Consider the following 13,277-nt stretch of genomic DNA (forward strand, 5'->3'; position numbering starts at 1 on the left):
CCTCGTACACATGACCGAACATGTCCGCTGAAACTGGTCCGCGGACCAGTTTCCGCAGACATGTCCGACCGTGTGTAGGGCCTAGCGGACAGTTTTCCGGCAGAGCGGACAGGTTTCAAGCGGACAAAAGTTTCTTAGCATGCTAAGAAACTTGTCCGCTGGAAAGCTGTCCGTCAGACATGTCCGATGGTTAGTATGACTCATCGGACATGTCCGCTGGTTATGATGTATAACCAGCGGCCCGAAATCCCGCGCATGCGTCAAATTGATTTGACGCATGCGTGGAAGCATTGTACTTCCGTGTCAGAGAACGTCGGTGTCGTTTACGTCACCGCGTTCTCTGTCCGCGGGGATTTTGGTCTGATGGTGTGTACACACATCAGACCAAAACCTCCCAGCAGACATGTCCGATGAAAACGGTCCGCGGACCATTTTCATCGGACATGTCTGGTCGTGTGTACAAGGCCTGACACTGAGCACGTGCACTCAACTTCTTTGGTCGACCATGGTGAGGCCTGTTCTGAGTGGAACCTGTCCTGCTAAACCACTGTATGGTCTTGGCCACCATGCTGCAGCTCAGTTTCAGGGTCTTCACAATCTTTTTATAGCCTAGGCCATCTTTATTTAGAGCAACTATTCTTTTTTTCAGATCTTCAGAGAGTTCTTTGCCATGAGGTGCCATGTTGAACTTCCAGTGACCAGTATTAAAGAGTGAGAGCGATAACACCAAATTTAACACAACTACTTGCTATTTACACCTGAGACGTTGTAACGCTAACGAGTCACTTGACACCAGTGAGGGAAAATGGCAAATTGGGACCATTTTCACTTATTTTTGTTGCCAGCCGTTTAGACATTAATGGCTGTGTTTTGAGTTTATTTTGAGGGGACAGCAAATTTACACTGCTATACAAGCTGTACACTCACTACTTTACATTGTAGCAAAGTGTCATTTATTCAGTCTTATCACATGAAAAGATATAATAAAATATTTAGAAAAATGTGAGGGGTGTACTCACTTCTGTGAGATACTGTGTATAAGAAAGCGAATGAAATTAAATATTTACAATCTATTATTACAGAGATAACCAAGGCAAAATGAAGTGAGCAAACAACTAGATTTATAAAAAAAATCACAGTACGAATATCAAAACAATACAACTTTCACATTTATAAGTTACAGTAAAAAAAACTTTTTTGTTTAAAACATAAACAAACAACATAGAATGTACATTTCTGAAATGTATTGAACGACTCTCAATTCCTACTAGAATATGCCTTTCAGACACACAATTATGCTCTTTCTTACTGTTCAGTAATAGATTCAAATGTTATATGATATTCTTATGTTCACTCAATAAAAATTCATGAAAAATAAAATAGATGTCACTTTGCAATGCACTCAGCAATACTGTAAATGTAATTTAGAATTCAAAACTTCGAAAACAAAACATTTTAAAACTATAGTTACACCAACTGTAATGTGCAGATATTACATATGTAGTTTTTTATTATGTATAGATCCGGCTAAAGTATTATTTATGACCTGTGTCTGTTAACAGGAAATCTGAGTGTTTTTGAGCCCACAAGCTTTACCACTGTTGTCTATACACAACTTGGTGTTCGACTGGAAATCACAAGGGTGCCTGAGATGCAACTGTATATATATGTAAGCACTGCTTTATCTGGAAAAGTCTGTGGTAAGTAAAACATAAATAAAGTGGCTCTATCATTGACTTCAAATCTGCTCAAAAGCTATACCTGCAAAAAGAAAGATGTTTCCTATACCACCAAACACCACTCCATTCCTGAGAAATAATTACCTGAAACCCATAGGTAAACTGACTTTCTCAATAATGTCACTCTGCTGTGTCCCCCACCACTATCACTGGTTCCTCCTGCTGACTTCTACATTATTTGGGAAACCTAGGTTAGCAGAGCATCTTGACATCAATGTAACCAGCATTGCCACCTTTTGGCTAACCTCTGCACATAGGGCTTCTGATAAATATCATAGTATTTTCCAACATGCAGGAATAGTATAGTATGTGGAGGCCTTCCAACATGCAGGAATAGTATGTGGAGGCCTTCTAACATGCAGAAATAGTATGATATGTGGAGGCCTTCCAACATGCAGGAATAGTATGGTATGTGGAGGCCTTCCAACATCCAGGAATAGTATAGTATGTGTAGGCCTTCCAACATGCAGGAATAGTATGTGGAGGCCTTCCAACATGCAGGAATAGTATAATATGTGGACAGGGCCGCCATCAGGGTGGTACAGGCAGTACACCTGTAAGGGGCCCGGATGGCAACCCCCTTAAAAAAAATATATATATTTTTTTTAGTTTTTTTACTAAAGGGCCATTTTTTATTTTTTTTTAGAGGTCCAGAGGTCCCAAGGGGCCCCGATGACAACCCCCCTTTTTTTATTTATTTTATTTTTTATATATATATATATAATATTATTTATTATTAAAGGGCCCAGAGGTCCCCAGGGCACCGGATGGAACCCCCTTTTTTTATAAAAATATTATTATTTTTTTTATATTATTTAATTTCTTTATATATATATACTGTATTTGCCAGCGTATAAGACGACCTTTTGGATGCAAAAAAAAGCATCCAAAGTCGGGGGTCGTCTTATACGCCGGATCTGTCTCTGTCAGACTACGGACATCCATGTTTCAGGCTGCGGGCATCCATGATTTAAAAGCCGCGCCTCCTCCTCAGACTGTTCCATGATAGTCGGAACACTCATTTTCCCAGCAGGGCCTCTGCTCAGTGTTCCGCCTATCATGGATGCCTTCTCATCCTCGGACGAGAGGACGTCCGTGATAGGCGGAACACTGAACAGAGGCCCCGCTGGGAAAATTAGTGTTCCGCCTATCACGGAACAGTCAGCTTTTGAATCATGGATGCCCGCAGCCTGAAACATGGATGTCTGCAGCAAAAAAATAAGGTAGGGAGATCGTCTTGGCCGGCACAGTGGAGGCATGTGATGGACAGTGGAGGCATGTGATGGACAGTGGAGGCATGTGATGGACAGTGGAGGCATGGAATGGCACAGTGGGGGCATGGAGTGGCACAGTGGGGCATGTAATGGAATGGCACAGTGGGGCATGTAATGGAATGGCACAGTGGGGCATGTAATGGAATGGCACAGTGAGGCATGTAATGGAATGGCACAGTGAGGTATGTAATGTAATGGAATGGCACAGTGAGATTTAAAAAATGCCTGTTTCTGTTAGTGGTTGTTCCTGTCATCAGTTGTTCTGGTTACCCCTCAGCTTCCAGACAGACTAGTAGGAAGGGGGTAGTCTTATACGGCGAGTATATCCCAAAACCAAAATCTTTCATGGAAAAATAGGGGGTCGTCTTTTACGCCGGCAAATGCGGTATATATTTTTTATATATCTATTTTTCTTTTTATTAAAGGCCCCAGAGGTCCCCAGGGCCCCGGATGGCTACCCCCTTTTTTATATATATTTTTATTTATTTCTTCTTTTTTTTGTAAAGCCCCCCCCCCCCCCGGCTTCTCAATTTGCGGCTGCAGCACCCCCCCCCCCGGTTCTCTGCTCCAGGGGGCCCATGCCTAAAGTTGTGTAAGGGGCCCCATAATTCCTGATGGCTGCCCTGTATGTGGAGGCCTTCCAACATGCAGGAATAGTATGTGGAGACCTCAAATTGTTTATAGTGGGAACTTCTTCCAAACTTACTAACATCCCTCATGCTTTGAACAAGCTAAAAAAAAAAAAAAAAAAGCATCACAGAGAACAGCAGTGTGGTCATGGCAGGGTCTGTATCTGCATATTTTCTATGGGAGTCCATACAATGAGTAGAAAAATTTACATTTTACCTACAATCTGACTGCAATGTTTTATAATGCAGGTCTTTGTGGAAATTTCAATGATAAACAGTTGGATGATTTTGTTGTTCCGGGAGGAATGTCAGTACAAGATTTGTCTACTTTTACACATTCATGGAGGAGTGATCACACCTGTGGAAAAGTTTTAACAGATACTATTGATCCGTGTGCCATTAACATTCAAAAAGGTAAACAAAAATGTATTTATGTATTCCTTTTTTTTTTAATATGTTTTTATTTTATTCTTTCACATGTCTACATCTGTCAATATTATTTTATTTCTTCATTAAATCTTTTCCCATTTCATAAATACAACCACATCAACAGAAAAAGTGTCATTATACATTACATTCCACCTTGAAAAAGAAAAAAACAACAGATAACAAAAAGGAAACAAAACAATAAAAGACAAACTACCCCGTTACCCTGGTTGCAGCGCCCCTCCCCCTCTTTACTGACTTCCAATAATCAGAATTTCCTTCCATTAGTGCCCCTCTTCTACTTATTCACCACTAATGCCGCATACACACCATCACTTTATGTGATGAAAAAAAACGACACTTTCTGTGAAGTAAAAAACTACGTTTTTGAAACTTCAATTTTCAAAGACGAAGTTGCCTACACACCATCGTTTTCTCACAATGATCTTGCAAAGTGAGGTTACGTTCCACCACGTTTTACCATTGAAGCTTGCTTCTGGGCATGCGTGGATGAAAAAACGTCTTAGAAAACGACGTTTTTTGCTACACACGGTCAATTTCTGTGAAGTAAAAAGTGCACTTTTGAAAAACGACACATAAAATTGAAGCATGCTTCAATTTTTTTTGGTCGTTTTTTACAAGACATAAAACGACGTTTTCCCACACACACAGTCAATTAAAGTGACGTTTTTAAAAACGTCATTTTTTTTCATCACATAAAGTGATGGTGTGTACGCGGCATAAGAGTTGACCCCGAGTTCAACCACTCATCCCAAATTCTATAATATTTCTGGGGTGTTCCTCTGCTCTTCTGGAGGCATAGGTTGCATCCACTATTTATGTATTCCTAGTGCTTATATATACACGATGTGCAGAATTATTAGGCAAGTTGCACTTTTGAGGATTCATTTTATTATTGAACACCTACAGTGCTCTTAGTCAATCCAAAATGTTAATAAACCTCAAACCTGAATATTTGGGAAAGAAAAAGTGAGGGTTTGGCTTTCTTAGGAGAATATCTATGTGTGCAGAACTATTGGGCAACTTTTAGGCCCCATACACACCATAGAATCTATCCGCAGATAAATCCCATCAAATGGGTTTCTGCGGATAGATCCTATGGTGTGTGCACTCCGTCGGATATTTATCCGCAGATAAATCTCCCCTGGGATGGATTTCCAGCAGATGGATATTTGCTGACATGCTCAACAAATCCATCTGCTGGAATCCATTCCAACGGATGGATCCGCTCGTCTGTACAGACTTACCGGATCCATCCGTCCATAGGGATTCCCCGCACGCGTCGTAATGATTTGACGCATGCGTGGAATTCCTTATATGACAGCGTCGCGCCCGTCGCCGCGTCATAATAGCGGCGACGGCGCGACACGTCATCGGCAGAGGATTTCAGCGCGGATTTCAATGCGATGGTGTGTACACGCCATCGCATAGAAATCTTCTGAAATCCTCGAGAGGATTTATCCGCGGATACGGTCCGCTGGACCGTATCTGCGGATAAATCCTCTCGTGTGTATGGGGCCTCAGGGTGCAGAATTATTATGCAACTAAATGAAAAACAAAAATGTTCCCATCTCACGTGTTTATTTTCATCTGTTATGTGAATAACAAACAAATTAACAAAAAAAGTGAGAATAAACAAACAGTGAAACCTAGGATTGCGAGTAACGCAGTACGAGCAATACGAGCACTGTTTTTAAAAAAAATTTGACTTTGTCTCGCAAAACGAGCAGGATTCAAGCCACAGTGGTGTGCAGTACCATGTTTGGCCTGAGGTGGGGGACCACTGGAGCTGATCGGAGTCGTTCAGAGCCGTTCGAAAATGCTCATAAATACTCCGTTCCCGAGCTTTTCCGAGGTTTCCGAGTTCAGCCGAGCTGCCCCTGGGCCTTTCTGAGTGTTTCCAAGGCTCTCTGGCACCCCCAACTCTCACCCCCACCTCTGGCCACATGCGGTATTGCATGACATAGAAGTCAATGCGGAACAAATTATTTTCGTTTCCATTGACTTCTATGGGGAAACTCGCTTTAATATGTGAGTGATTTGGATTACGAGCATTCTCCTGGAATGGATTATGCTTGTAATCCAAGATGCGTGCAATGCTTGTAATCCAAGATGCCACTGTAAACATTTCTGACTTTTCCTCCCAAAAAAATCAGTGACCAATATAGCCACCTTTCTTTTCTAAAACAGTCATAAGCCTTCCATTCATGGAGTCTGTTGACTATCAACTTCTTGCGCAGCAGCAACCACAGCCTCCAAGACACTGTTCAGAGTGGTGTATTGTTTTCCTTCACCATAAATCTCCCATTTTGCGGATAGTTAGTAAGCTAGACAAAATCCTGCACACACGCTTTTGCCATAAATCTGACGCTCGGTCGTTCAACAATCAAACCGTGTGTACGAGGCTTAAATCTTTTTTGGCCCATTTTGTCTTAGGAAAAAAAAATCTGCCTAATAAGTATGCTCATTTTGATATAGGGTGTTGATCTCATTAGGCCACACCCTCCCCCACAAATACACATAACCTGATATGCTTAAAAATCCAATAGGCATTTAAGTTTATACAGCTTGAAGTTGGACATTATGCCAAAAAAAATATGATTTGGTCAAAATACTCACTTGCCTAATAATTCTGGGCCAGATTCACAAAGCACTTACGCCGACGTATCTAGAGATGCGCGGCGTAATTCAAAAATGCGCCGCGCGTATCTTTGCGCCGTATCCTCAAAATGAAATACGCCTGAAAACCAGATTTTTCCGTCCGACGTAAAATGATTACACCGGCGCATCTTAAAGCGCAAAATATGCTAGACACACCATTGATTTTCTATGCTAATATGCAAATGAAGGAGATAGGGCGATCCACAAAAGTACGCTTGTGCAGTGTAGGCTACGCCGTGTGCGCATCTGCTAGTTTCAGGACGGAAAGTTACACCTTATAAAAGCTGCCCTAACTTTACACCAGCCGTGTAAATGTCAACTAAAGCAACACCGTTAGGGAAGAGCTGAGCACACACACTTGCAGGACAACAATCTGTATGCCAACATGCCAGGGGCATCCATGCTCATAGCTATACTAGTGACTTTAGTAACCGAGGGTACCCCCTCTTCTGAGGGAACAGCAGCCAGGAGACACCTCGCAGAAGGCATCTTTGCACAGTAAACACACACATTAATCATGGCACAATGAGAATGCATGCATGCACACCCACTGTGGTCCCTAGCACAGACACATCACATCCTCATCGAATTGAATTAGACCCAAGTACCCCCCATGGTACTAGGGAGCAGCAACGCCACGCCAAGGCTCCAATTATGTCACTGTGCATTCATACATCATTCACATGGACCTGGGATCACTTCTCCCTGGTCCTGGGGATCCCTACTCCACCAAAACTGAGGGTGACACCCTTTTTTCATCAGGAATGTCACACCCACATTCATACATCATTCACACACATAAAACAAATCATAATCACAGTAGAATAAAAATAAAAAATAAATCAAAAGTACATCCAATATTAACGGCGGCGGAGTGAGCTACGCCTGGGCCGGCCACGGCCATGGCCACGTCCAACCAGGGGAGACTCGTGGGGGGGGGGAGCAGGGGAAGGAGGAGCCTCCCCTGGTGACTGTCCTCCTGCTGGCCTGCCCTCCAAGGCCACGGGTATCCTGTTCAGTCCCACACTGAGGGCAGCCGTATTGGCCTGGACAGCCTGGGTATTTGCGTGGACAGCCTGGGTCAGGGCACTCCCCTCCAGGGACACGCCTGCTGTGGCGGTCTGCAGGTCACAAATGCAAGTTATGACCGCCAACGAGTTTGTGCTCAATTCACTGACCGAGTCCTTAATTGAGCCCAGGCTGTCCTCCATCTGGGCCAAAGTCCAGGTGACCTGACCCAGATGTTGGGTCTGCCGGGCCTGGTCCCTCCGCAGATTGTCCGGCAGAACCTCAGCCACCCCCCTGGTCTTCTGGATGGCCTTCCTGCCTGCAGCTGAGGCTTGTGGCCTGGGAGGAGGGGAGAGAGAGACCCTTGGGGGGAGCCCTGTTGGGGGAGGAGTGGAAGAGGCTAGCCCTGATGGAGGCCTGACTGCTGCCATCCACAGGGGCAGCCACAGGGGGAGCCACAGGGGGAGCATCATCCAAAGCCAAAAGGATTTCCCTGGCAAGGTCCATCCGATCATCCCCATCCTCCCCCCCTCATCCTCCTCCCCCTCAACGTCCTCATGATGTGAGGTGTGGCCACTCCCCTCCCCTGAGGACTCCTGCCCTTTTTGGGGCTCTTCTGCAGCCTGTTGTCCGGGGGTTGGTGCAGACTGGCCTGATGGCCCAGCAACCTCCTGGCCCTCTGTGGACACAAAACATACACAGGTTGGAGGATCCACACACTTGGCACATATTCCCTTCCCCCCCCCCGACACATGCTACTCACCAGATAGAAAAAAAACTTACCTGTCCTCACAGCCTCCTCGGAGTCAAAGCCAGGCAGGCCCACCACTTGTTGGCTGTGGAAGCACCGGGCCACTGCCCACTCCTCCTCAGTCAGCCTGACGGGGCAAGGTGGTCCTCTGCCAGTGCCCGTGGCATGCGCTGTAATCTTGGCCACCTTCTCACCAGGCCCAGGCTCCTGAGATCATTGATCTTCTTAGCGATCCCACTGGGGGGATCTCATCAGTAATCTGCTGAAGGATCGCCTTCTTCCTGGCCGTGTGGTGTCCCGGCTCTCAGGGCCATGCAAATATCGCCCAAATCGGGTGATGGCCCTAGCGAGGATTTGCACCGAGAAGTTCAGCTTTCTCCTCATGGGTGCCATAACACCACACAACAATCAGCACCAAACACACACAAAAATCAGACAGAACAAACAAACACAAAAATACACAGAACAAACAGAGACAAAAAGACACAGAACAAACAAACACAAAAATACACAGAACAAACAGAGACAAAAAGACACAGAACAAACAAACACAAAAATACACAGAACAAACAAACACAAAAATCACACAGCAAAAAAAAAAAAAAAAAAACTGACAGCTAATACAGACTCCAAAAACCACACAGAAAAAACAGACACAAAAAACACTCAGAACAAATAAACACCTAATACAAACTCCTCTAACACTATCAAATAACTCTTACCTACTACACTCCTACACAAACCAACACACAGCCACAGACAACAGAGCAAAAGCACCTCGCTTCAGGAAAGGGAACACAGGGATGTACTTTTGCAAAGGAAGGGTGTTTGTGTGGGGCTATTTATACACAGGGCGTCATCTCACTAAGTCTGCTTGGCCTATTTCCTATCTCACTGATTGCGCCGGGCCGAGTTCTGAGCATGCCCAGTGAGGTGCAGATTCGTGCACGCATGCGCAGTACGGCCGGCCCTTCATTTGCATGGGGTCACGGCTCATTTCAATGGAGCACGCCCACTTCCTTCCCACTTGCAATAACCCCACCTTACGCCTCGGTATTTACGTTACGCGGGCGCACATTTGGGTGCAAATGCTCTGTGGATACAGCACTTACGTCACAAAATTGAGCCACCTTAACTTAACTGACATACGTTAGGACAAACTAAATTTGCGCCGCTCTACGTAAATCTGGCCCTCTGCACACAGTGTAGTGCCAGTTGCCTTAAAGAAGCTCACACTCCTACACACACTAGGGCCAATCTGGCAAGAAGCCAGTTAACCTCTGAGTATGTTTTAGAGTTATGTGAGGACTTTGTCATTCAAACTGACATGCTTTATATAGCCTCCTGACCAGATAGTATGGCTAGCGATTATAAAATGATTGTAAAGCTTTTGCTGTCATACTCACCTGCTTTGTGCATTGATTTTGAACAGAAGAGCCCTAAACCTCTTCTTATGGAGTCCCCCGCCGCCACTCCGGGATCCTCCCCCATAGTGGGTGCCCCCATAGAAAGCCATTCATACTGCAAAAGTGTGAAATGGACCTAAAACACTAATCTCTGTAGCTGTAAGCAGTGGGGATTGATTCATTAAAATTCACAGAAAAAGCTCTGCAACTGTTCAGAAAATCACTCACATTGCTTTAAAATTATTTTAGAGATGAAAAGACAAGCTAGGCTGCAAACACATGTGCATATATAAGTGAAATTTTCCAAAACACCACAGTGACACTTTGCAAAAAGGGAGTGTTCATTTCACTTTGACAGTCACCAACCACAAGAAATGAACTCTTACCAGAACATGAGGGCCCGGATTCAGAAAAGAGATACGACGGCGTATCTCCTGATACGCCGTCGTATCTCCGAGTGTGGTCGGTCGTATCTATGCGCCTGATTCAGAGAATCAGTTACGCATAGATATTCCCAAGATCCGACAGGTGTAAGTGTCTTACACCGTCGTATCTTAGGCTGCAATTTCAGGCTGGCCGCTAGGTGGCTCTTCCGAATTTTTACGCAAGGAATATGCAAATTAGTATTTACGCCGATTCAGAAACGAACGACCGCCCGGTGCTTTTTTTTACGTCGTTTGCATTCGGCTTTTTCCGGCGTATAGTTACCCCTGCTATTTGAGGCGTAGCTAATGTTAAGTATGGCCGTCGTTCCCGCGCCAAGTTTTGAATTTTTTACGTCGTTTGCGTAAGTCGTTCGCGAATACGGCTGGACGTAATTTACATTCACGTCGAAAGCATGACAATTTGCTGACGTCATTTGGAGCATGCGCACTGGGATATGTCCACGGATGGCACATGCGCCGTTCGTTGAAAAGTCAAAAACGTGGGGTCAGTACTATTTTACATAGTACACGCCCCCAACCAGGCTATTTTGAATTAGGCGGGCTTACGCCGGTCAAGTTACACTGCACGCCGTAAGTTTAAGCGCAAGTTGTATGTGAATACACAACTTGCTGCTCAAACTTACGGTGGCGTAGTGTATCTGAGATACGCTACGCCCGCCTAAAGATAGGCAAAGCTATCTGAATCCGGGCCGAGAACTCCACTACAGAATCACATCAGCATAAATATGATCTCATCAAGCAGAGATCTGGTTTGTATTGTTTGGCTGGAGTTCAGCAGTATATCTTGTTAATCCTTTGAATTATTTAAGTGAAATAAAACCTTTAAGACAGGTTTGCACATGCGTATTCTTCCATTTTGATTATATGTCTAATTTTGTGCATTTATGGTTGATGTTACTATTGATTGGATTCACAAGATATACTGCTGAACTCCAGCCAAACAATATGAACTGGATCTCTGCTTGAGGGGATTGTCATATGATCCGCCAGCAATACAACATGTCCATTCATAACTAAAAACTTACAACAAAACTTACAGTGGATATAATAAGTCTACACACCCCTGTTAAAATGTCAGGTTTCTGTGATGTTAAAAAAATTAGACAAAAATAAATCATTTCAGAACTTTCTCCACCTTATAATGTGACCTATAAACTGTACAACTCAATTGAAAAACAAACTGAAATCTTTTAAAGGGAGGGGGGGGGGAAATAAACAACAACAAAATAATAATGTTGTTGCATAAGTGTGCACACCTGCCTATAACTGGGGATGTAGCTATGTTCACAATTAAGCAATCACATTCAAACTCATGTTAAATAGGAGTCAGTACACACCAGCCATCATTTAATGCGCCTCTGATTAACCCAAAACAAAGTTTAGCTGTTCTACAGTACCTGCCGCCGAGAATGTGTTTTTAGCACGATGGCATCGCGCTGATTCTCGGCGACAGGGTGCCGACATCTCGCACTCGCTGGAATAGTAAAAGCACATTCCAGCAAGCTGGAATTCTACATGTGTGCAGCGTTTGTGCGGCGTTTGTTATGAATCCTGAGGGGGAACTCCCCGCCGGATTTTAAATAAAAATCCGGCATGGGTTCCCCCCTCAGGAGCATACCGGGCCCTTAGGTCTGGTATGGGTTGTAAGGAGACCCCCCCCCCCCCTACGCCGAAAAAACGGCATAGGGGGTCCCCCTACAATCCATACCAGACCCGTATCCAAAGCACGCTACCCGGCCGGCCAGGAAGGGAGTGGGGACGAGCGAGCGCCCCCCCCTGAGCCGTACCAGGCTGCATGCCCTCAACATGGGGGGGTTGGGTTCTCTGGGGCAGGGGGGCGCACTGCGGCCCCCCCCACCCCAGAGCACCCTGTCCCCATGTTGATGAGGACAGGGCCCCTTCTCGACAACCCTGGCCGTTGGTTGTCGGGGTGGGCGGGAGGCTTATCGGAATCTGGGAGCCCCCTTTAATAAGGGGGCCCCCAGATACCAGCCCCCCACCCTAAGTGAATGGATATGGGGTACATCGTACCCCTACCCATTCACCTGGAGGAAAAATGTTAAAGTTAATAAACATGACAAAAGGGTTTTTAAAATAATTTATTAGTCTGCTTCGGAGGCACCCCCTGTCTTCTATAGCTCTTTCTGCAGGGGGGGCTTCTTCTTTGACGTCTTCGGGTGGGGGCCGCTCTTCTTCGCCGCCGTCTGGTTCTCTTCCTACGCCGGGGGGGGGGGGTCGCTTTTATAAAAGCGCCCACCCCCTGGCGGGTTTCCTCCGACGTCTTCGGCGGGGGGTGGTGTGCTTCTCAGGGGGGCTTCTTCTTCCGCTATACGGGGGGTCTTCTCCGCTATCCGGGGGGTCTTCTCCACTCTCCGGGGGGTCTTCTATGTTCGCCGCTCTCCGCTGTTGACTCGGCGCACCCCGGTTCTTCCTCCCGCTGTCCGGTGCCTTCTCTTTCAGGGCTGAATGTCTTCTCCTTCTGTGCTGTGACGTCTTCTTCTTCTCTTCTCTTCTTCAGCCTTCTCCCGATGTTGACACGTCGCCTCTTCTCGCTGCAATGACAGGTGCGCGGTTTGCATCTGACTTATATAGGCCTCACAGTCCCATCATGCTCCGGTACCTACCCACGTGGGTAGGTATCACATGGGTAGGTACCAGAGCATGATGGGACTGTGAGGCTTATATAAGTCAGATGCAAACCGCGCACCTGTCATTGCAGCGAGAAGAGGTGACATGTCAACATCGGGAGAAGGCTGAAGAGAAGAGAAGAAGAAGACGACGTCACAGCACAGAAGAAGAAGAAGACGTTCAGCCCTGAAGGAGAAGGCACCGGACAGCGGGAGGAAGAACCGGGGTGCGCCGAGTCAACAGCGGAGAGCGGCAAACATAGAAGAAGACCCCCGGAGAGTGGAGAAG

General features: G+C 45.6%; 1 protein-coding gene across 1 annotated transcript in view; it reads left to right on the plus strand.

Moving 5' to 3' along the window:
• Positions 1-13,277, plus strand: part of LOC120916787 (mucin-2-like) — a 211,395-nt gene that overhangs the window by 6,532 nt on the left and 191,586 nt on the right. The window contains exons 3-4 of the mRNA XM_040327724.1: positions 1,563-1,700; positions 3,892-4,056. Coding sequence (XP_040183658.1) covers positions 1,563-1,700; positions 3,892-4,056 — 303 coding nt within the window. The remainder of the gene's footprint in view (positions 1-1,562; positions 1,701-3,891; positions 4,057-13,277) is intronic.

Source organism: Rana temporaria, chromosome 11, assembly GCF_905171775.1.
Source record: "Rana temporaria chromosome 11, aRanTem1.1, whole genome shotgun sequence".
Taxonomy (NCBI): domain Eukaryota; kingdom Metazoa; phylum Chordata; class Amphibia; order Anura; family Ranidae; genus Rana; species Rana temporaria.